Below are 26,613 nucleotides of genomic sequence, written 5' to 3'. Positions count from 1 at the left end.
GGCTTAAAAACATTAAACATGGCAAACATATAAAAGTACACACACTCCTAATATGACTTCACACATACCAGATATTGGATGCTCTTCTTGCTGCTGGTTCAAAATTCACAAGTGACATATCACAGCCACCAGTCTCATACAGCGTAGAAGAGAACTTACCTAGCAAATAAATGATTATTTTAAAAAGCCATTAGAATACTCAGAATTTTCCCTTCATGATATACTAAATTTCATAAGTTTTTACATCCTAAGAAAATATACCATAACCTTTATTTAAAAAAAATTTTAAAACAATGATCTGCATGTAATTCAGCATGATGTGAGTTGAAAAGGAATGTTGGACAGTAGGCTAAAACGTCGACATACAAAATCAGGTATTAAAAGGAAGGGACTTAAGTCAGCTTTGCAATATCAATCTCTTTTTTCTTTTTCCCACAGCACAATCTCTATTCAGGTGATCATATGAATGAATTTAACGTTTAAAAATCACCTGACAACTACTTGCAGGGGGTGAGTAGCCATTTGCAAAGCTTCTTAAGTTTGAGATAGCTCAAACTACAAGCCCACAAAATCCTGTGACTGCATTCTGAGCTGTGTTTCTTAAGAAGAAAAGTGTCCAAGTGTATCTAAGAAAGGTCAGTGAATTGAAAGAGCTAGTATTGCTGGTGATAATTAAATTATATTATTTAATCAACATTACTTGTATGTTTCTACCACAAGAGCGCTACCAAACATTTAGAAACAGCAATTGCTATAACCAAGTATCACTATGAAACTGACAAAAGCTTTAAAAATCATATTGGTTGCAAATGTTGCATATGAATATAGATTTTTTGAATTCTCTTAAGATGAACTTTATAATATCAAATGATTTCTGATAATGAAATGTTAAAACTCTACATACTGCCTGAGATGTATTCTTCCCCTTTGAGGATCTATGGTAGCCATATTGGTGATGAAAAGGGAGCATAAAATAATTAATATAAATTTCCACGAGGGCAATGAAATGAGGTGTACAACTCTGCAACAATTTTGTCTAGTCCAGGGTGCTTTTTGAGTATTTGTGAGGTTTTAATTTTATTAGCTGGAATTAATGAGGTTAAAAATAGGAATCTTTTTTTTTGAGATGGAGTCTCACTCTGTCACCCAGGTTGGAGTACAGTGGTGCAACCTCAGCTCACTGCAAGCTCCGCCTCCCGGGTTCACGCCAGTCTCCTGCCTCAGCCTCCCAAGTAGCTGGGACTACAGGCACCTGCCACCACACCGGCTAATTTTTTGTATTTTTAGTAGAGACAGGGTTTCACCATGTTAGCCAGGATGGTCTTGATCTCCTGACCTCATGATCTGCCTGCCTCGGCCTCCCAAAGTGCTAGGATTCCAGGTGTGAGCCACCATGCCTGGCCAAAAATAGGAATTTTAAAGGGCAATGTTGACTTGATGGCAAGGCTAAAAGTCAGATTTTTCCATGCCTACAATGCAAAGAGTGTGCAATAAGGATTTTTTATTTAAGTGAAATACTTGAAAACACGCTAGTAAAAGGACTCCATAATGTACTAATATGACTAAGGGTTTACAGAACATCTCAAGCATTACTTCATTCTTTAAAATTACTAGAACCAGAAAAAAGTAACAATTTGAATTATTTGAGTATGTTCTATGGATCATAAAAGTTATGGTGTTTTCTGTAGCCACATTTCTTTTTGTCAGAATAATATATTCTTGAGATAAGTTGGGGAAAAAAAGGTTTTCTATGAAATGCTCAGTTCATTTGCTGTCTTTTTTCAAGGTTATTCAGCATGTGAATTATTTAAGATGCCCCCCACCCCCATCTTTAAGTCATAAGTCATTCATCCTTAGCACCTCTAATAGAAACTGGATTAATGAGCTAAAACGAAATGACACAAGCTGTCAACTTGGCTACTTCATAGATGTATCACTGAAAGTTTTTTTAAAGTGGTAGGGTGAATTACAGAAGTTGCTACCAAAAGAAAATTAAAAATACTGACTCACTTAAAAAAATTTTTTATTGTAGTTTTTAATGCTCTGTTCTGTATTCATTTATTGGATAATCAATAATTAATGGTGCTAACATAATTAAACTTACATTAAGAGAAAAAAGAAATATCTGTTCAAAACCACAGACTGCATAAACGCAGAATTATTATTAACTACATTAAATGACTAAATCATAGATTAACAAAGAGCAAAGGGCTTGGTTACTGCATGTGAAACTCAGTGAGAACAGAATGCATAAATGTATTGTCATAACACACTTTATACGTATTTTAGAAATAAGTTAATTCTGTATTCAGTAGAACTTAAACTGTTGTAGTATTTCTCAGCATTTAAGCTTTCCAAAGGATTTTTATTAATATATACGTTCTGTTCTTGGTATACTAAAATAATATGTATCTGTAACAAAATCAGCTAAAGATATTATCTTTGTAATTTTCAAATGAAACAGTAAAAGAATATGTCATTATACTACCATGTTTTCTTTTATGTATAAATATCTAATATTAAATTTATATAGAAATAGTTGCACTTTAAATAAGTAAACATAAAGAATGCAAAAAAAAGCTTTTCGAGACAAAGAGTTGGAAGAATTGAGTAGTTCTATTACTACCTAAATTTACAACTCTGAATGATTCTATGCAAATTACTAACAAGTAATAAAATCTAAAATTTAAGCAGAAGCATAAATATGTCTAAAAGGGAGGCTATGATTTTAACAGAAGTACATGACTTCAACAGTGCTTTTCTTTTTTTCCTTAAGAGACTTTTGTCTATTAAGCAGAAGCATGTTTAGGTTCTCAAAAAAACACATGGCACTTGTCAGAACAAACTAACATTGTAATAAGGCCTCATGGAGTAGTCCCAACTTCACTCCAAAAGAACAATTCTATGTACTTTAGAAGTACCAAATTTTACTCTGAAGATGAACACATTAGAAAACATTACACTAAAATGTATTTTAATGTGCTAATGTAACCTACTGAAGGCAGCTTAAAAAATAACCAACCAGAAATAAATATATATTACTATTGGTTTATAAAGATTATGTTAAATTTGTACAAGTTTTCTTGGCATACACAGCAATTTTACTATTTCTTTTGGGATTAAAACCATCATATTTAAACTTTAGGTCCAAAGTAAAATGTGTCGTTACAATACCCCTATTTTAATATTATTCTGCATTAAGAAAAATACTTCAATACTAATTTTTTTCTAATAAACAGAGAAGAAAGCAAAGAAATATGTCCTTCTCATATGAATTTAGATTATAAACGAAGCCATCTCACCATGATTCAACTGTGACCAATTAATTATATATGATAGAATGCCTCTGTCATGATTTAAGGAGAAAAAAAATCAATTTCTAACAAAATAAACAAGATTACAAACTAGAATTTCAGACTTGTAAAAATTATACTGGCCAAGGGTCTGCATCTCTAAAGACACATACACAAAAAGCTGATATGCCAGGCGCAGTAGCTCATGCCAGTAATCCCAGCATTTTGGGAGGTAAGGTGGGAGGATTGCTTGAGCCCAGGAGTTGAAGACAAGCCCAGGCAACATAGTGAGACCTCATCTCTACACACACACAGACACACATACACACACAGACACACACACACACACACTAGTTGGGTGTGGTGGTATGTGCCCATGGGCCTAACGACTTGGGAAGTTGAGGTGGGAGGATCACTTAAGCTGAGGAGGTTGAGGCTGCAGTGAGCTGTGTTCGTGCCACTGCCCTCCAGCCTGGACAAGAGAGTGAGATCCTGTCTCAAAAAAAAAAAAAAAAAAAAAACAAAAGCTAGGATACCTAGCATTTCTTAGCAGTCTTATTGAATCCTCAATAGTGACTGTTACTGTTCATAAAATTTGTTAATTACACACAACCATTCTTTTGAAGTAATATTTCAAAGTAACAACTATAGGTCAATAAATAAGTGATGAGCAACAGGAAGATGAGTAAAATTGGATACTGACTTAACACCAAGGATACTTGAAGCGTTTGCCTAGAGCCATGAACGGTATAGCAGGCAAATTCTGATAAACATTCCCAAGATACTGATAGAAGACATGGGAAGTTAATGGGATTCTCTAACTTATCCTATCAGTAAAAATCCTCATCACACAACACGAAGTTGAGCACATAAGAATTTTAAGAATAGGACTCACCTAAGAAACTCCAATTGCATTCCTTTTTTTTTCTTTTTTGAGACAGAGACTCATTCTGTCACCCAGGCTGGAGTGCAATGGCACAATCATAGCTCACTGCAATCTCAAACTCCTAGGTTCCAGGGATCCTCCCGCCTCAGCTTCCTGAGTAGCTGGGGCTGCAGGCACACGCCACCATGCCTGGCTTACTTTTTAAAAATTTTTTGTAGAGATGGGGGTCTCGCTATGCTGCCCAGGCTGGTCTCGAATTCCTGGGCTTAAGTGATACCTCCTGCCTTGGCCTCCCAACATGCTGGAATTACAGCATGTAATTCCACTGTGCCCAGGCTGTTGTATTCTTGACATCACTCATTTTTCTAAAGATACCTATATGTATCTTGGAAGGAGGTGGTTACTAGAACAAATCATCTATAGGGCTTTTCTAATTCCAAGTATCAAAAACAAAAGAGGTCTCTTAAATTTCTTGGATAATTTTCTTCTTTAACCACCAACCTCCTCAACCTTCCCTTCACTCTTTGTCCTCCAAGCCAGATGCACTTCTACATTGACCTCTGTTTTTTTAGTATTACTCATAGGGTAGAGAGGGGCTATAAGAACAAAGAGAGATGCATGGGCAGTAAATGTACGAAGTGAGTTTTTAAGAGACATTTGGGGGACCACATACATTCTGTATGACTGAAGTACTCAATAATAGAAATGTTATTCAAAAAATAATTGGATGGAGATAGCATTGTGTTCATAATGCAATCTCAATGAATATACTATTATACTTTTAAAGAGAAGGCCTTTAAGATCAATTCTAATTTCTTGGATAGTACCCCCCTTATAATCATAAGTGATGACTCAGTTTTCACCCAAACAGAAATTATTCCCTATACTGCTGCTTACTGGTTAACACAGCGGTCCCCAACTTTTCTGGCACAAGGGACCAGTTTTATGGAAGACAATTTTTCTATGGATCCAGGGGATTGGAGGATGGTTTCAGGATGAAACTGTTCCACCTCAGATCATCAGGCATTAGATTCTCATAAGGAGCGGGCAACCTAGATCTCTCGCATGTGCAGTTTACAATAAGGTTCACGCTCCTATGAGAAATGAATGCTGCCACTGATCTGACAGGAAGAGGAGCTCAGGCAGAAATGCTTGTTCCCCACACCCCGCTCACCTCCTGCTGTGCAGCCCAGTTCCTAACAGGCCACAGATCCATGCCAGTCCATGGCCTGGGGGTTGGGGACCCCTGGGTTAATGGACTTGTTTCTCCCTAGATTAGAGGAGAAATAAAGGAGTCCAAAAACTTTTCCTGTGAAGGGTCAGATACTACATATTTTAGGCTTCATGGGCCAGATAACTTCTGTTGCAACAATTCAAGTCTACAACTGTAACATGAAAGCAGGCATAGACAACACAGAACATAAACACAAATTTTATTTATTTATAAAAACAGGTAGGTATAGAGCTGGACTTAGCCCACAGGTGGTGGTTTGCCAACACCTGTCCTAGACCAAGAATCTTAGGCTCCAAAAACTTCTTTAATCCTCACGATACAATGGAAATCAAGTCACTATGCCCTTGTAACTTCAAGTTTCAATATTTAGAACAAGTCTTTTTTCTTAGTATGTGCAATGCTGTTCTAGCTTTTAAATCAGACGAATAAGGAAAAAGGTAGGAAGAAGAAGAAAGTCTGGTTTAGAAGACAGTTTGGGGGAACTGGTAAGGAAAGACAGATATCTCTATTGCTTGGCAACTGTAAGAGAGATTTACATACTGATATATTTTACTGACATGGCTATCTGATTATCTAGTTCTGAGTTAAGAAAACATGCCTTAATTGTTAAAGACTTCACTCCTGCTTGCTAATCCCAAATCAGCTGAACTTTCCAAAAGTGAATGTACAAGTTCATATTTTGTTGTGATTTCATTATCCTTCTTTTTTTTCAAAAAGACAAGTTATTCTTACTTGGGTAAAATAATCTATAATAACGATATTGATGACATTAAGATTGGTTAGGTAAACAAAAAGACAAGCCACAGAATGGGAGAAAATATTTGTAATTTGTATCTGACAAATAAGTTGTATTTAAAATATCAAAAGAACTCACACTTCAACAATTAGAAGACCAACAACCCAGGCTGTGCGCAGTGGCTCATGCCTGTAATCCTGGCACTTTGGGAGGCCGAGGTGGGCAGATCACCTGAGGTCAGGAGTTTGAGACCAGCCTGACCAACATGGCAAAACCCCATCTCTACTAAAAATAGAAAAAAAAAAAATAGCTGGGCACAGTAGCACATGCCTGTAATCCCAGCTACTTGGGAGGCTGAGGAAGGAGAATCACTGGAACCCAGGAGACGGAGGTTGCAGTGAGCCTAGAATGCACCACTGTACTCCAGCCTGGACAACAAGAGTGAGAGTCCATCTCAAAAAAAAAGAAGACGACGACGACCAACAACTCAATTTTTAAAATGAGTAAATTTCTGGACACACTTCACAAAAGAAGATAAACCAATAAACACATCAAAAGATGCGGCCAATAAACACATCAAAAGATGCTTATTATCTTTGGTCATAAGAGAAATTTAAATTTAAACCACAATGAGTTACCATTTTATACCCATTATGTCTACAATTCTAAAGGCCAATGAAAGAAAATGTTGGCGAGAAAGGGAACTAATGGAACTTGGTGGTGGGGATGTAGAACTGTTTTCAAAAAGACAGTTTAGAAATTTTATTCACGACAGCCAAAAATGGGAAACAATACAACCATCGCCAGGTGAACAGATAAGCAATATACAGCCTGCTCATACAATGGAATTCTCGGCAGTAAGAAAGAACAAACTACTCACACATGCAAGCAGTACCATGAATCTCAAAAAGCATTACACTACAGGAAAAGTACATACAAAAGGCTGTATACTATATGACTCCATTTATATCAACTGCTAGAAGAGGGAAATCATAATGATAGAAAGCAGATTAGTGGTCGTCCATGACCAGAGGCAGCAGAGAGATGGACTGCAACAGGGCACAGAGAATTTTTTGAAGGTGACAGAAACACTCACATCTTGATTAAGGTATTTGACGGGTATACACATCTGTTAAAACTCCTTGGATTGTATACATTTAACAGATGCCATTTACTGTACCTAAATTATATATCCATAAAGTTGATGAAGAAACAGGAAAATAAAGACTGACCAGGTTAAGAGTCTAATGAGCATGTAACAGCACACAATCAGTGAAATTCCCACCAGATACTAAGATGTGGGGGAATTACATTGGTATTTGCTGTTCTGTTTCACGGTTTCATTTAAAAAGTATTACTCATTGGAAAATTAAAAGTAGTATATAAAAGAAAGTTCTTCACTACCCAAAGATAGTCACTGCCAAGAGCATTTTCTGTGTTCCTCTGAACAGAATCTTCCCCTCACTGAATTTCTGCTGGGCTTTTGTCTACCTAGTTAGAGACATTTTTCAGCCTCTCCTGCGGCAAGAAGTTGTCACATGATTATGTATGGCCAATGAAAGGTGGGAGAAAATGAAAGGCATGTTTTCCAAATCTCAATCAGGAAGATAAAGGCTAGATGTCCTTGATTTTTTCTACTCCCTCCTCATTCCTGTTTGCTGGAAAATGTCAATGACTACAGCAGGCCCTTTGGACAAGGCAAGAAAGCCACATGTGAAAGATAACATAATCGATCCATCATGACAGGAATAGATCCCATTAGACTCCCAATGGTTCTCATGAGAGAAATAGAAACTTCTCTTTCATTTCAATGATTTTGGAAGGGTCTTTCCTTTAAAGAATCTAACATATACTCCAACTAATGCATATACTAACCAGCTTTATATTAGAATCTTAAGAATGATTAATGTTAGAAAGCAGATAATCTAGTCTAGAGATTCAATGAATTCTTTACAACAAACTAGTGAGAGACAAATTAAATATCTCAACTTGTCCCTGTAAGTTTCTGTAAAATTCCTAGAGCTGTTCACGCACCCAAAACTATCTGAAATATTCTAGTAGTCTTCCCACAATAACAATGATAAACTTCTGAGCATTATCCAGGGGATGAAGAGCAGATAAAATTCATCTAGATTTACTTCTAACTTGTAATATTTGTGGCGATCCTCCCAAACGCTACCAGATAAAGTATAGACCAGCGCTTTCCATAAAGCAATTAACAGTATATCTCAAAGCCCCAATAATGTATATTCCCCTTGACTGATAATTCCATGTCAACATTATTTATCCTAAGAAAACAATCACAGCAGCTATACACAAAAGCTTATGTAATGGACATTCAGCACAGTGTTCATTACAATAGTAAATATCAGGAAACAACACGAAGACTAACAATGGGGTTAGTTAACTGGTTAAATAATGATATAATATTTTATCAATAATGACAAAGATGATTATATAACAAGTTTACAATTGTCAAACACTGTTCTAACAGTATGCTTAATAAATATAATCCTCACAATAAACCTATGAAGTAGGCATTATTTTTGCCATCTTTTGATAAATGAGGAAACTGAGGCGCAAGACAAGACAATAACTTTCCCAAGATCGCATAGTTAATAAGTGGTAAACATTTGAAGCCAAGAAGTTTGGCTCCAGAGTCCACTATATTGTACTGCCTTTCACATACGTCTAAGTGACAAAAAATTATGCAGCCACTTAAAAACAAATTAAAGAGGCTGGGCGTGGTAGCTCACACCTGTAATCCCAGCATTTTGGGAGGCCGACGTGGGAGGATCACCTGAAGTCAGGAGTTCGAGGTTCGAGGCGGCAAAACTCCATCTCTACTAAAAATACAAAATTAACCAGCTGTGGTGGCGCGCACCTATAATCCCAGCTACTCAGGAGGCTGAGGCAGCAGAATCTCTTGAACCCAGGAGGCAGAGGTTGCAGTGAGCCAAGATTGCACCATTGCACTCCAGCCTGGGCGACAAAGTGAGACTCTGTCTCAAAAAAAAGAAAAAAAAAAAATCAAGGAACAGCTAATAACATGAGTAAATGTTCAGACTCTGCTAAGTGAAAAAAGCAAGATACAAAACTCAAACAGTAGCACAAAAGTCACATAACATGATCCTAACTCTACTTTTTTAAGTGCATATCAACATGTACATTTAAAGAGACTGGAAGGAATAAATTACAAAATACTAATAGTGGATATCTCCGAGTGATGAGATTGTAGATGACTTAATTTTCTTCATGGTATCTTCCAGAATCTGTCAACTTGTATTTCTGTTGTAAGGATGGAAAAGCACATTCTAATTTTACCAAAACAAAGTAGAATATAGCCCTTAAACCTTTTAATACTTCTTCCTTTGAAACATAATGAAGTATTTTATTGTTTTGATCAAAATAAACATTTTACTTTCATTCCCCAAAAGGATCAAAGAACAGAATTTAGTATTTTTTTTTGTACTCAAAACAATAATAAAGGACAAAATCAAGGTTGCTGCAAGAGGATGTAACTTTTTTGTTCAGATGAATGAAAATAACTACCATAACATAAGGAACTGACGTATAAACTCTAAGATCCTTTACAGTCCTCTGACTCTGTATTAATAGTAACAAGGAAAAGTACTAATAGCCCAAAATGCTACAGAGTAGTGTATACAATCTTTTTTAAAACACCAAGACTAACTCTAATAAAAGTGACTAAAAGTATTGTAGATTCACCTGAGTCTCTGCTTTTTAAAGTAGAAAATTTTAAAGCTTCCAAATTATATTTCTGCTACGAACTGCTTAATAGGATGAGCAATGTTGCCAGGTTTCCTTCAATAATTCTCCTATAGCCAACTACATTTTCAAGTTAAGAAGCTCTAGAATAAAGCAGATCACTTCAAAGAATACCTCCTTTGTCAATCCTTATCCATTAATAAAACAAAAGAAAACCTAAGGAAAATCAATTCAAGCATCATAAACTCAGATACATTAAGAAAGTCTTAACCAGAGAAATACTACTCATAATATATATGTGCTTTGTAATTACGTCTTGATAAATATAAAACTCTCCTGTCCTCATTTCTTGTCAACACTGTAACAGTAATTTTTAAATTTTTCACATAAAGACAAAATAATAACTTCATGTACACTTTCAAAGCATTTCCTCACCCTGACCACTAATTTCATACACAGAAAAAAACCACAGGCAATGTTTCCTGTTCTATCTGATCTCATCTACAACATTTTATTTGAGATGCTGTGTTGCACATTAAGAGTGTAACTACCAGCTATAATGGCAAGTTTCATCATTGCATCAACTTATTAGTCTTAATTTATAAGAGAAAACTAGGATTAGTAACTGAGAAGTAATTGCCAAATTCTATAGAAAAGATTAGCAGATATAAAATGGAACTGTAAGGCTACCTGAGTTCAGAGTCTCTTGTGTGACTTAATCTGGGCATTACTAAGTCACAGCTTGTTTTATTTAGAATTTTTGTGTTTAATTCAGAAAAGAGTAAAAAAATCAAAAAATAGCAATTCCAATAAAAGACCAATCAGAAGAAAATTAACCCTTAATATGTGGTCTTTAAAATAAAGAGCAACATACTACATTGAAGAATTTGAGAAATTCTGATAGAAGTATCATTTTCAAAGATGTTAACTTCCAAAACTCATCCAACACTTCAGTCATTTGAACCCAATTTTTTTAAAATTAGGTTCACATGGAAATGAAAGCTATAAATAAGAAAGAAAACCATCTAAGTTTTTCCTTTTCCTTTTTTTTTTTTTGAGACAGGGTCTCACTCTGTCACCCAGGCTGGAATGCAGTGGTGCAATCTTGGTTCACTGCAACCTCCACCTCCCAGGTTCAAGCAATTCTCGTGACTTAGCCTTTTGAGTAACTGGGATTACAGGTATATACCACTATGCCTGGCTATTTTTTGTATTTTTAGTAGAGATGGGGTTTCACCATGTTGGCCAGGCTGCTCTAGAACTCCTGACCTCAATCTGCCCGTCTTGGCCTCCCAAAGTGCTGGGAGTACAGGTGTGAGCCACCAAGCCCAGCCTGAGTTTTTCCTTTTAAATTATGCCACTTATAATTCAAATTGTAAAACTGATCATGATTAATTTTGCTTGCTGAATACAGATGATAGAAGTACTTTTCCCTCTGCTTAATAAGCTACTAATAAAATCCTCGTAATACTATTTTCAGTGAATTTTTCCAAGATGTCTAATGTTTCCTGGTAACCTCAAAAAGGCAGAGAAATAAGGATTCTCGGGGTTTAGTATAGGAAATGGATATGGTTACCTATTGTGACACCACAAAATAAAGATGTAGAAAACACAGTTTAGGAAAACTATCTAGGCTGAGAATTAAACAATGTCTGATTCAGAGTTGTTTCTTTAATCCAAAACAGCATACGTACATGTACATACACAAACATATGTACTCAAACATGTATTAGTGCATATACATGTATGTTTTATATAAACAAATTATGCATATGCATATACTTTCACATGTGAAAACTGGTTAAAATTTTTTAATAGAAGAAGCTAAATTTGGAAGCCAACTTTAATATATTTGAGTATAAAGTACCCAATTCATTCACGTATTTTCATTTACATAATTCACTGCTAATTAAAATCATGTAGAAAATTAAACCACACAACAAAAATATTCTAGCTTCTCTACCAATTCCTTTAAGTTCAGTTGCAGTTCATTTTCAGAATCTTTTTTGGCCAACTTTATAGGTTTTGGAACAGGTATACACTCCATTGATTGTTCTGTGCTAATTATTACTAAGCATTAAATTTGGTACCATCCAAATACAACAGAGCAAGACCTAGTTTAAGGTGGCAGTTAACATAAAAGATAAAACCCAAATTTCAAGAGAATATCCTGAATATCCACCAGCAGATGCTAAAGTCGTCTCCAATCAGAAGAGGTTTTTTCAATCTTCAGAACTGGAAAGGCAGTTCATACGTAAATATTTTCAATAATTGGTATGTGGATTTAGAATGAGACTTTATCATTAAAGCTTGCTTAGCAAATTTTTTGAGCAAACTAAGAATTCTTATGGCAGAAAATAATCTACTGTTTAATTTTGTGCTTAATCTGATAAAAGTCTAAAACTCTGAAAGGGATTAAAATGAAGCCTTTTATTTTAGCCGATCTACTACTATAAAGCCAATGAACAATGAGATGGTGACTGTAATTTTATATTCACAGATTCACAAATCCTTTGGGTTAAGCAAAGAGAAATAGCAATATAAAGTTATTATATAACTGAATATATTTACAACTAAAGAAGTATTGGTTACAACTAAAACAAGTAGCTAAATTGGAGTCTACCTCATTCTCCCCCAAGCAGCCTCCTTATAAATTTTCTTGCCTCTACAAATCACAAACTTAAAAGCAACAGCATTCTAAATTTAAAATGTTTTATTGCTTTCTCATTTTATTTAGAAATCACCATGCATTCTAATGTTATAAATATCTTAGTTTACCATTTTCAAGTGTCTGTGAGATCTGAAGATGACACTTTTCAACAATATGTATACATACTTATTAATACCTCTCTACAACTCAGCATTTTACAAAATAGAAAAGAGTCAATGAATAGGTAGCATGTAAAGTTTTATTAAATCCTAATTTGGGCAACTTATACCTCATATCCTTCCAGTTGAAACAGTAACTTTATAAGTAAAAAGCAATTATAACATGAATAAACAAATCACAATGAGTAAATGCTTCCAAGTGAATATTTCTGAATAACTAGATTTTATTTACTTAAACCATTACTAACCTGTATTCTGAGAACAAGAAAGCTAGATTATACAGAGACACAGAAACCAAACAGAAACCAAAGTAAAATAAAGTATCATCCTTAAATAATGCATAAGACAGACATTTGAGTAGATATGTATCACTGATGTTTAATGATACCACACCTCTGAGAATTATTCAATAATTTATATGTTTATAGATATATTGACAAGAACAAGAAATAAGCTTTATAAAGTTATTATGTGACATTAGTACGGAGCCACGTTGTCCTCAGAGTACTGTATTTTGAATTAAAATAAATCCTACTACAGATGACGGACATAGTGTGAAAAACAGAATATCTTAAAGAAAGACTCTATAGTGGCAGACAATTAGAAAGCACTTTTCCCTTTCCTAAAGCACATTCAAAATATTCAAAGAAATTAAAGTTTAGTAAGAAACTTTTTTTAAAAAGTCAACGTTTTCTCCTATATAGTACAAATGCCTGGGAAAAACAGAATTGAGTGTGAACATAATTAACACTTTAACTACCTATTAAAAATGGACATGACCAAAAGAAAATGTAGAATAAGAGTAGAGAGGCCGGGCGCGGTGGCTCAAGCCTGTAATCCCAGCACTTTGGGAGGCCGAGACGGGCGGATCACGAGGTCAGGAGATCGAGACCATCCTGGCTAACGCGGTGAAACCCCGTCTCTACTAAAAAAAATACAAAAAATTAGCCGGGCGAGATGTCGGGCGCCTGTAGTCCCAGCTAGTTGGGAGGCTGAGGCGAGAGAATGGCGTAAATCCGGGAGGCGGAGCTTGCAGTGAGCTGAGATCCGGCCACTGCACTCCAGCCTGGGCGACAGAGCGAGACTCCGTCTCAAAAAAAAAAAAAAAAAAAAAAAAAAAAAAAAAAAGGAGTAGAGAGAAACAGAAAAGGAAAAGCAAAAGTCACATTTTCCTAACACACAGGGCAAATCCTATATAAAAAGCACTCCTATGCATAGTTCCAAAATGAAGCTATCTCAAAAAAGAACTGCAATCGTTACCCATCATCTGCTGCATTAAAGTTTTTGTATCATCAAGATTACATAAGGCCTGCATACCAAGTTCATCGTGCAAACTGCTACCGCCTACAGCAGATGCATTGTCATGTGATGCTTCTAAGTGGACACTCCCATTTCTCACCAGCAAGGAGGCACTAGCACTGAGCACTGCAGCCTGGGAAGGGGGGCGGGACTGGACTTTGACCTGGGCTGTGGACTGCTGGCCTTGCTGACCATCTTGAAGGCTAGGAAAAAACATGGATTGGGGAGACATTACAGGGAAGAAAAGAGAAAACAATACCTAGATTGAAGTCAATATAGAAAACTGATTTCAAAAGGCACTTTTCTCAACATAACCTAAGAAAGAGCCAACAAACTGTAAAATATACAGATTACACTGCCAACTTAAATCTTCTGGTCCTTAAAATTTGATTTGAAGTGACAAATGCAGTCAACATTAAATGTACATGTAAATTGGTTAATCTACAACTTTTTTCCACCACAAGCCAACTAAATTCTACTGTAAGGAAAAAGAAAGCAGCAAAAAAGAATCATAAGTACTTTCAATATATGTGTGCTGCAGCTGGTCCCCGATGGATAAGCCCTATATTTCAGCTAAATATGCACTTTCATTTATAGCCCTGTAATAACTCTAGAATTGTTCTGAGCTCTCAGACTCACAATAAGACAAGTTTATATGCACTTGAAAACCAAATTATCAAATGCAACCAAAATAACAATCTTGAATCAAAAAAAATCACAAACTAGTGCAAGAAAACCAGAAAAACTGACTCAACCAAGTGAAATACAAATGGCCATGGGATACAGTCAGAAGTAGAATTAATATAAAGTGTTATCTACAAAAAGCTTACATCTTTCTGAAATATGGCGTGCTTTATATACAAGGTAGTAGTTACATTCCCATAACAATTATTGCTATTTTCCTTTCACAAACCATATATCCAGTCTCATTTACATGGATCCATTCATTTTGGAAATCATTTAAAATTAATTAGGAATAGGTAATTTCTCAAAGGAAATTAGGCCTAGTTTGATAAAATTTCTAAATACTTGGTATTTTGAGATTAAAATTTATTATTAGAAATTTTAATAAAAAATTATCCTAAATTAAGAGACTTTCATTAACTCATTTTATACCTGTCATATTGTTTATGTTGATGATAGTATGAATTTTAATGTTCTTAGTTATAATATTTAGTCAAATTTAAACTGACAAAACTCATGAAAAAATGCTTTGAGTATAATTATTATTCTCTACATGATGTTCAATGCAACTCTGCAATCTGCCGATTGAAGTTTACCTTTAACAATCCCAGAGTCTGCAACTAAAATTATTTGACCTCTAGAACGAATAAAAGAATCCTACTTAGGATGGCCTTATTCAGTTACTTTACCATTTTTCATGAGTATCAACATCTCCCTAATCCTTTGAATTCGATGTAATTGTTTCTCTGGTACACATAAAACAAACTCATGTATTGCAGAATGACCAAGAAATAAAAGGCTATGTTGAAACATATATATATATATATATCTTAAGCCTGTGGTTATGATAATAGACCATATTCTGGAACTACGCTGTCTGATATCGAAATTAATTAAAATTTTAGTTCCTTGGTCTTGCTAATATTTCAAATGCTCAGTAACTACGTAACATACCTACTGTTACCAGAGCTAATAGCTACCAAAGCAGGCAGTAGCAAGTACTTAGTGTCTACCGTATAGAACAAAACAGATCATAGAATATTTCCATCATCCCAGGAAGTCCTATTAACCTGCAGTACTTCATTTCACCGATGAAAAGTACACATTCTAGGCAGAGGATAGGAATGCACACAACATATGAAAAAACTAAGTTTACAAAATGTGGAGTTGTCAGTCCTTACTGGCATTATTTTTAAAGCCATAATGATAAAAGTATTTAATAATTTCTTCAGACTGGAATATTTGTAGAACACACATAAATCAACAGATAATCTTGGGAACTAATATAATCAGGTAAGTTTTTTATCTTCCATACACATATAATTTATGTTACTCTTCCTCAGAACCTATCTAAACTTATCCACAAACCTTACCAAAAAGGACAAATTTCACAAGGAAGAAAATACTGAGGAAAAAATGTTTAGTAGTAAATATTACAAGTTAGAAGTAAATCTAAATGAATTTTATCTACTCTTCATCCCCTGGATAATGCTCAGAAGTTTATCATTGTTATTAAAAACAACGTTTTCTTAGTTCAGGTACCATGTGTCCCTTCAGGTTCAGAAGACACAGATTTTACAAAATAGGTACTCAACAAATTTTTCCATCAATTTTTTCACTTGACATCATAAGCCAAGTTGCCATATGGCAGTTGGACGTATTTTGGCATGAAGTATTTAAGTATATGCTCATCTCCAACACAGAGATGCACAATGTATACCCAATATACAAAAGGTTTTAAGATATTAGACAATGCATAAAACCAACTCCAAAATTATAAATAAATAAATAAAATCAGACGAATCCATGTGATTAGAAACATCAGGTTTTTTACTATCAATTTAGATAATTTTTATTAAATTATAATTTTTATTAAAATTTCTAATAAATTTTAATCTCAAAATACCAAGTATTTAAAACTTTATCAAACTTAGGCCTAATATCCTTTGAGAAATTACTACTTTCCCAATTATTTTAAGATTTTCTAAAATGATGGATCCACGTAAATGAGACTGAAAGAGAAAATAAGCAAATAAAGTGTTGATGTCTCTTTGAATTCCTATTGTTATAATCCTTTAACAGAAATTTAAAAGTCCATAATTTTCCACATAAGAAAAGCATATTCCTGGAGGGCTGCAGCTTTAATCCTAAACTAATAATGGTACAAACTATAATGCTTTTTTTTACCAACTTCTACTGTCAAACTAAACCAGTTTGGACGTAAGGGTAGGGCAACTATTTTATACAACACTGCAAAAGAAAAGGTAGAAGTTTACGGTCATAAAACATATCAGCCATCACTAGCATCACTGGCAATGCAAATCTTAATTGTTAACATTTCTACTATGAATGACTGAAAAATAGTTGATCTTCAGTTCTTTTTCCCCTTCTTCTGTATCACTTAACTTGGCACTTGACACATTCTGGCATATACTGCTAGTTACCTTTTATGTGTTCTCCAACCTAAAATGTAAAGTCTAAGAGTAATGATTACATAATTCTTATATATTCTATAAGTTCTACGAAAAACCCAGAAGAACTCGTTGTTATATAAAGTACATAAAAAAAACAGTTGGTGGATCATTTCTGAGCACCACAAACTAGATGCGGCCCCTATGAATTCCTAATCATGAATTCTTAGTTATTATCTCTTATGACACTATTTATTACCAGATTTTTAAATTTTGTATTAAAAAAATAAAATTTAAGAATAACACCTAAAGCACATGCCTTTTTCGCGCCCCTTCCTCAGAAAAATGCAATGATGATTTCATTACATTCCAGCCGCATTAACTAGAATTAAAAAGATACACATTAGGATAACTGCAGAACTCTTAGTAGTTTGAATTATAAATATCTTTAAATATTTGTCTCTTTTAGGCCTACTAACTGGGAAGAATTAGCAAAGGTCAACAAAACCTACCTATAAAGCAAACAATTTTTTCAAATAAAACCTTAAAAAATAATTCTGAAACAGTATTTTTTATAAGCATTATAAAATAAATTCAAATTCTCTTTGTAAGACAATTGATAATTCACTCCCAATCCTTGGGGATGTATATTTTACCAAGTTGCCTTTTGGATGATCACTTACTTATTCATTAAAGTTTAAAATAAATTAGTATATTTACTAGTATTTACATATCACTTGCAATGAAAGTGTTGCCATATCTATTCTATTTCTTTTTGACAATTTTTCCAAATTTTAAATGACCATATCATCCTATATTTATTTAAAGATGAGATTACTATTCTGCAACTCACACTGAGGAATAACACAATATACTTTACCTGAATTTTTTTACAGTTACAAAAGATGAATAAATTGGTGTTTCTCCCTAATTCCCCATAGATAAACGTTATTGTACTTTACCCATGATGAAGTCAGCTTATTTAAGATATATGTAACCTTGGTACTAGGAATATCCTGGAACCTCAACAAAAACTACAAGCTGATTACTAGACAACTACTTTTCAAAAACTATAATGTGAACCCTTGAAAAATAAGTAGTAGGGGCTGGGTGCGGTGGCTCATGCCTATAATCCCAGCACTTTGGGAGGCCAAGGCGGGTGGATCATGAGGTCAAGAGTTCAAGACCAGCCTGGCCAGCATGGTGAAACCCCATCTCTGCTAAAAATACAAAAAATTATCTGGGCATGGTGGCAGGCGCCTGTAATCCCAGCTACTCAGGAGGCTGTGGCAGGAGAATGCCTTGAACCCAGGAGGCAGAGGTTGCAGTGAGCCGAGATTGCACCACTGCACTCCGGCCTGGAGGACTGAGCAAGACTCCGTCTCAAAAAACAAAACAAAACAAAACAAAACAAAAGGTAGTACACAACATCCTCATTTGAATGGTAATGTATTTCAAACCCTAGAAAAACACGGGAAAATTGTAGGTGACTGGCTGGAGTTAGAACACAGCTCTTTAATATTCCACCTGGTAGAGGACAAAAAACTAATTTGTCTGCATATGTTGCTGAGTGGTATCCAGCAGGCTCATTAGTGGCAAAGAATGAAATAATTTTAAAAAACTGAAAAGCAGAAGTTAAAAAAAAAAGTTTAAGATATATAAACATGGAGTAAGAAAGCAAAAAAGTTGCCTTTGGCAAGTATTATTCAAGGGGCAAAAAGAAGAGGTTAGAAACAAAATAGAAAAAGTAAAATAAAATGCTGAGCTCTTTCTGCATGTTGAGATTATGCCCCAAATCCATCAGCAGAAAGAAAAGTTACTTCAAGCAGGAAAAGGCAAGGTAGAAAGGAAAAAGAACAGGAAGGCTCACAAAAAGCAAAGGGCTCAGAAAAGGTTTCTAGAACAAGCGTTTCTTTTAAATTGATTGTCTCCTCATTTTATATTTTAAATATTGGTTTAATTAATCCACATTACTTTTATAGAATTTTGACTTATTGAATAATTAATTAGGAACATGATCTATGAAAGACGAAGTTTTTTTTTGTTTTGTTTTTGAGATGGAGTATCCCTCTGTCACCCAGGCTGGAGTGCAGTGGCATGATCTTGGCTCACTGCAACCTCCAATTCCTGGGTTCAGGCAATTCTCCTGCATCAGCCTCCCTGAGTAGCTGGGACTACAGGGGCGCACCACCACACCCAGCTAATTTTTTTTTTTTTTGGTAGAGACAAGGTTTCACTATGTTGACTGGTCTCAAACTCTTGACCTCAGGTGATCTGCCCGCCTCAGCCTCCCAAAGTGCTGGGATTAGCGTGAGCCAGAGCACCCAGACTTTTTTTTTTTTTTTTTTAATTTAAAGGAGCTTTGAGTAATGAACAATTTGTGAACTGGGCAGCCCCCAGAATCACAGCACATTCAGAGATATTCCAGGGGTGCCTCATTACACACAAAGTTCTTGACTGTAATGTAAAATCCAGGAAAACAAGCAAGTCTTAAATCTCAGGGGAGTATGAGATAAAATATTTTAAAGAAACAAGGATTTTGCTTGTTTCAAGAACAAGGCTTTAACAAGAGGAGTTTATCTGTTCCAACCTACTATGTACTTAACAGCAGTTATTTCATTAAATGCTCTTCCTTTTGAATTTGAAATTTAAATGTAGCTGGAAAATAATTTGTAAAATAGTACTTTTGGGATACAGAGGCTAATAAAAGTATTTTGTATAATATATGCACTGCTTAAGTAAGCATATGTAAAGTATTTATATCCATTTTTGGGGCAGAACACAGTGGCTCACGCCTGTAATTCCAGCACTTTGTGAGGCCAAGGCAGGCGGATTATTTGAGGTCAGGAGTTCAAGACCAGCCTGGCCAACATGGCAAAACCCTGTCTCTACAATAATACAAAAATTAGCCAGGCATGGTAGTATGCACCTCTAATCCCAGCTACTTGGGAGGCTGAGCCAGGAGAATCACGTGAACTTGGATGGCGGAGGTTACAGTGAGCCAAGATCACGCCACTGCACTCCTACCTGGGCAATAGAACGTCCCCCCACCCCAAAAAAAGTATTTATATCTGTTTTTGTATTCTTAAAATAAATTAAACCCCAAGTGTTTTGGATAGATTTTTATATTTCTAATTCAGGGCATGGATTCATCAGATTTGATGGAATTAAGAATAAAGTAGTTACTAGAATTTTAATGAAAATTATCCATAATGTTACGAATGGATGTTTTCTTACTTAGGACTACTGGAAAAAGTTATGATGTGTTTGTTTACTATACTACAGAGCTTGAAAAATTTAATAAAGATATACATATAAATATATATCTCTCTCCAATTGACCACACTTCACATAAATTATGTATGTTAGTTCTGTCATTTACCAGATCCTGGTGATTATAAAAGGCACTAAGTTTAGGCAATATAAAATAAAACATATCATATTTTAGTGAAATAAAACAAACTGGCTTATCAAGTTTAAGTGAATTATTTGTTATTCCTCAACAAGCTCACCACTCAGTTTGTATTTGTTCATATTATATTAAATAATGTCAAAATATTGGGGAAAATGTTGCATTATTATTAATTTGGAGTGAGAGAAAAAAAAAGGAAAGCTGACTAACACCTACTATATACATCCTGTAACTGCCTTCAAGTGATTCTGCAACTTAAAATTGACTAAACCAATCTGATCATTGTGCAACATAAAGCATGCATAATGCAACAGGCTCATGGTTACATGCAGAAAAAGCCAAAAAGGGCTTAAATGTATAGGAAAGAAACAGAAAGGAAAAGAAAAACAAAGCTCTTCAAATGCTTTCTTGGGACTGGCGGAACAGATTAGAAGGGCTGTTACATGCATGCTAAACTTGGTGGAATTGAAAATACCATACCTTAGGGGTGATCCGATGAGCAATGTAGGAGGGGTAGGGTTACTCCCTGCATTGTGCCGGCGCCGTACTGCCTGGCGCCTAAATGTGCTGCGTTCGCGGCGAAATGACACTGCCTCCTCGCTGGCTTGTGCTGCTGCATCAAGACAGACTTAGGTCAAACAGGAGCCTAGGTCAGAGATGTAAATAGCAGCTGAGCCTGGCTTTCCCTTGACTTCCCACCCTCATGGGTAAAGTGAACTTGTCTAATTAATCCAAACTGTTTTCACATGTACACTGTCAATCTGTCCTATCAGGCAATACACAAAAAGTATCTCATTTATTTAAAGATAACTGTTTCTTTAAAATAATGTTTTTGACTTATTATCTAGCCTCGCCATCTTCTCTTCAACCTCAATTTCCTATTTTTAAGATCTCTGTTGTTTTAAATCTTTTCCTGAAAGTTTTGTTTATTTTGGTCCCATATTCCTCTACTGCCCCGTTAATTAAGTCAACCTTAAAAGCACAATATTGATTAGTTTCCACTAACGGGAATAGGGCATTAGTTTCTTACATTCATAAGTATTGTAAAAACAGCAAAGACAGTACATTTCACTGCTGATGACAAAGAGTAAGGCAGTAAGTTTATCTCACAGTACCCTGTGCCATAATTTTGGCAGCATTAAATGAAACCTCTGGTTGTGAAGTTGCAAAACCAGTGTGTTAATTCAACAGAGCATGAATATATCTTACTATAAAGGTACTTCATTACCATCAAACTTTATTCAACTCCATGCCCCTGGCTCTGGTCCTCTCAACTTTAGGAAGCAAATATCACCAAATTGGCAAGCACAGGAACTCATAGCTTAATCTAACAAGCTTGTACTTTATTGTTTGTACTTTTTTAGTTTGTACTAAAGCCAAGCATACAACATGAGAACATCACAACAATGGCTTAGTAGAACTACATAGATCTTACAAAACCACACCGATTGACCGATTTAGGTTTCTAAAGCAAAATGTAAAATGATTTTCATTCATTTAAATATAAAACAAAACAAATGTGTGATCTAAATAATTTGGGAATCATTTTGCTTTTGAGAAAGGGCATTTTGATGCTAAGTATGAATAAACACACAAGTTAGCACAGAAACATTCTTTTCAAACATGAAATTTCCTTTAAATTCCTTTACTTGTGGGGTAAAAGTCCATGTATACAAAAATCATATATGGCCTATAAGAACAAAAGATTCTGATTAAATCTGGTCATCTACAACTGTGGCTATTTAAACTTAAATTAAAACTAAAAATAAAAATTCAATTCTTGAGATTCATGAATCATACTTCAAGTGCTCAGTTGCTACATGTAGCTAGTTGTTACCATTACTGGACAGTGCAGATATAGAACATTTCCATCATCACAAAAAGTTGTATTGAACAGTACTTATCTAGAAAGATAAGGTTGCCTTTTTGTTACCACAGCTACAAGGCAAATTACATACTTTGCCAATTCCTGACAACCATGACTTCAATGAAATGAAAATGCAATCAGCATTGCCACAAAGGAGAAAACATGTATTAGGGCAGGGCAATCAATGGATGAAGGATGAAACAAAGCAGAGAAGAAAAGCCAATTGAGGGAAGAAATGAAAACTGAGATGAGCAATTGGTATACCTGCTAACAGTTCTTAGACATCAGTAAGGTTTAACTCAGGTTATGGAATTTAAATCACTATTTAAAAACTCAATTCAAGAATTATTTTGTGAAATATTATATTAAAGATTTCTCTTCTACAGTTGTTACAAACTATTATGCTATTATTTATAAAGCATTATTTGTAACAAACTACTACGCTCAATTTACAAGTCAATCCAACTACATCAAGAGACTTTCAAACATTTTTTCTAATTGTAGATACTGTTTCAACCAAAATAGCAGAGTAAAATTTACCCAGACATAATTTATAGAAGATAATTTAATCCATAAAATGTACCAAAATTATTCAGAAGGATTTGGGGAAAAAAGCAGTATGTAATCACTGAATATTGAGTATAGGAAGAAGAGAAATAAGAGATGGTTTTCTTTACTATCTTCCTTCTACTGAAGACTTCATGGTGTTAATCTTAAGTAAAAGCTAATTATTCCACAGTACTGGAGTGAAAAGACAAACTACAGTGTCCACTTTTAATCAAAATGTTTCTTGGTTTCTTCAGAAAACAATTTTTTTTTTACTAGTAATACACCATTTATATTGTTATCTGCAAAATAGCTGCGTATTATATCACTTACTTTCTTAACAGTCTTGGAAACACATTAAGATGAAAGTTTAGGCATCCAGTGAACAATGTTAAAAGTGGAATTATGATTACTGTCTATGTTGTCTCTTATAATATTCAGGGGGTAAACACCTACTGTTCCAAGAATTTTCAAAATGTTTACTATGGCAACTGCTTTAACAGTATCACACATTCAAGGGAAAATGCTATACTACAATTTATGGTCACAGTATGTAAGATTAAGCCATGTCCCTGGGAATGTGCTACTTACAGAACAGCTCTATTTGGAATACAGTAGAGTAGGGGTCCAGTTCTATTCCAGCCAAAGGAGGAAAAATGTGTCTTTAAAGCTTAAAATAATTTGCTGTAAGCACAGTCACATATGTTATAGCCATACTTGATAAAAACTCACTTCCAGAATCCAATTGTAATAAACTCTTTTTGAATCATTTAACTTTATAGAAGAAAATAGTAAACAAAACAAAACAAAAAATCTAATCTTTTAACTAGGGAATCAGAGAGAAGGGAGAAAATATTTTAAAAACTGGTTTTGGAGTTGACATTTTGACTCTGCTTAAAACCCAGTATCTCTAGCAAAGAAGAATGAAATTAATTCAATAGTAAGAGCATAAAATGCAGAGTGTGAAAAATTAGCACTCTAGAACAACTAAACTTTATGAATGTGTAGGTAAAAAAGAAAAAACATTCAAGCAATTAAAAAACCGTGAATGACAAGACATATAAAATACTTCCAAGGGTATATATCCAGAGAGTCACATATTTTTAAATGTATTTTTTCAAACTTAAACGTCTTGACTTTCTATTCATTTATTTGTGTTAAAAAGACTGACTTCACGATCATAATAAGTTTAAGAGCAACCTTCAGGCCAGGCGCAGTGGCTCACACCTATAATCCTAGCACTCTGGGAGGCCGAGGTGGGTGGATTACCTGATGTCAGGAGTTCGAGACCAGCCTGGCCAACAGGGCAAAGCCCTGTCTCTACTAAAAATACAAAAATTAGCAGGTGTGGTGGCAGGCACCTGTAATCCCAGCTACTCGGGAGACTGAGGCAGGAGAATCATTTGAACCCAGGAGGCAGAAGTTGCAGTGAGCCAAGATCGTGCCACTGCACTCCAGCCTGGGTGACAAGAGTAAAAATCCATCTAAAATAAAATAAAATAATCAAAACAAAATAAAATAAAATAAAAATAAGAGGACACTTCAGGTAATTTAGCTTTTTACTTTAGTTATAATGACGCAATCACTCAATTAAGTTTAAGCATTTACTAAATGCCTAAGTTCAATTCATGGACAAACCAAAAATATTCTCTGACATTTTAGACGTCTAAGCTGTGATCTGGTCCGTTCCTGAAGATAACAAAGAAAGTTTAATCCATAATACATACCTCCTACCTCAGGAGTTACTTCACATTTATCTCAATGAGATAAGGAAAATTCTACACATTCTAAAATGAATTATTTTAGTGCAACTATTTATTTTTTACGGTAGTATGACAATTACAGACTATCAGTTGGTTTTACTCTGTGAATGAAAGCAGAGAAAGCATTAAAGGCACTAATATACTTCTAGAATGGCTGTGATGCCCAAAGAGCAAAAATTTAATGAGGTAGGAGGTAATGGCTATCCGAAGTCTATCTTAAAAATTGGAAGCTGTGAGTATAAATATATACAGATAAAGATGCTATTTAAAAATGATGTCAATCATATACCTGATTAATTTATAAAAGAATTTGTATGTAATAAGTTACTTTCTAGTTGTCATGTACTGCTATGGCTGGCATCTTGCAATAGCTCAATTTCAATTAAATTGATAAAAATTTAGAGAGAGGAAATTGCTCAGATGTTCTTTTCAGTGAGAAATGTTTATTGTGGGGGGGAAAAGGAGTAAATCTGGAAAGATCACATAAATAAAAATATGCATTTAGTACTTCAAAAAGATCAGAAAAAATGCTATTAGGAAATTAAATTCTTAAGAAAGATGACGAAAGTATGAAACGAATAAGTATATATACATCTCAGAAAAATAAAAGACAACTGCAAACATTCTGAAATACATTGTAATGTTCAGGATAAAAATAATTTTACCTAACAACAAAATTACTATATAAAGACATAAACATTCAAGTAATTTTGCAAAAACATTCTAAAAGGAATGTTTTAGTCTAGGCATGAAATCCACTTTATCTAAATAGTTTTTCCCTCTCATAGTTTCTTTGTCAGCCAAGAATGATGCTACCATCAACATGCAAACATTTTCTTCCAATGAAACAACAAATGCTTTTCAAGCTCATTCTTGTTAGAAATAACAAAAAATAAATAAGTAAATAAATAAATGTTTTTAAGTGTCATTTTCTGGAAAGCCAAAGAACACTGCTCAATTTCTAAGCATCAATTCTGAATTAAAATAATTTCCATCTGTGAAAACATTTTAAAGGACTGGCCTACTTTTTGACAAGCCAAGGAACTGGAGCAAACAATAACAAAATTATTAGCTATGGCCGGGCACAGTGGCTCACACCTGTAATCCCAGCACTTTGGGAGGCCAAGGTGGGCGGATCACAAGGTCAGGAGTTCGAGAACAGCCTGGCCAATATGGTGAAACCCCATCTCTACTAAAAATACAAAAATTAACCGGGTGTGGTGGCAGGCACCGGTAGTCCCAGCTACTTGGGAGGCAGAGGCAGGAGAATTGCCTGAACCCGGGAAGCGGAGGTTGCAGTGAGCCGAGATCACGCCACTGCACTCCAGCCTGGGCAACAGAGCAAGACTCCATCTCAAGAAAAAAAAAAAAATTATTAGCTAAGCTTTGAGTTAAAGAGAATTTGCATATCCTTACTGATATTTTCCACAAGTCCACCAGCCAAACAAATAAAACTTAAGTATTACTTACTTTTATAGGTGATTTCTAATCCTTTTTAATCCTTTGTGAATGGGATGAAAGATATCAATCCTTGAGATACAATTTTGCATCTACTTTCAGGAGAGTCCCTTACTAAAGGGTCAGTTGTGATAAACATATATATTTGAAGTGACATTTTTGAGAGGGAACACATCCTTACATATGAAAGACATCACTGTCTTTGTTTATATAATGAACCTATAATACATAAAGCATTTTCACATTTCTACACTCATTAGGTTTAAGCTCATTGGAGTCTGATAGTTAACTGTGAGACAGGTCTAAATGGTTATTATTCCCGTTTTACAGTTGAGGAAATTGAGGCACAGATTTAATGACCTGCCAGAATATTAAGACAGTAATTAGAGGTAGTATGAAAATGTAACTGTCTGATGCCCAGAACTTCACTGCTGAAAGAAAGAAAAACACTGTAATGTTTCCTACT

The 26,613-nt window shown here is 34.8% G+C and overlaps 1 protein-coding gene across 1 annotated transcript in view; it reads right to left on the bottom strand.

The window, feature by feature from the left end:
* PCNX1 (pecanex 1) overlaps positions 1 to 26,613 on the bottom strand; it is a 213,885-nt gene that overhangs the window by 111,038 nt on the left and 76,234 nt on the right. The window contains 3 exon segments of the mRNA XM_017882758.1: positions 69 to 159; positions 14,025 to 14,209; positions 20,994 to 21,126. Of these exon segments, the coding sequence (XP_017738247.1) occupies positions 69 to 159; positions 14,025 to 14,209; positions 20,994 to 21,126 (409 nt within the window).

The sequence above is a fragment of the Rhinopithecus bieti genome, unplaced genomic scaffold (assembly GCF_001698545.2).
Source record: "Rhinopithecus bieti isolate Rb0 unplaced genomic scaffold, ASM169854v2 scaffold_13259, whole genome shotgun sequence".
Taxonomy (NCBI): domain Eukaryota; kingdom Metazoa; phylum Chordata; class Mammalia; order Primates; family Cercopithecidae; genus Rhinopithecus; species Rhinopithecus bieti.
This window is presented reverse-complemented; position numbering and strand designations above follow the sequence as displayed.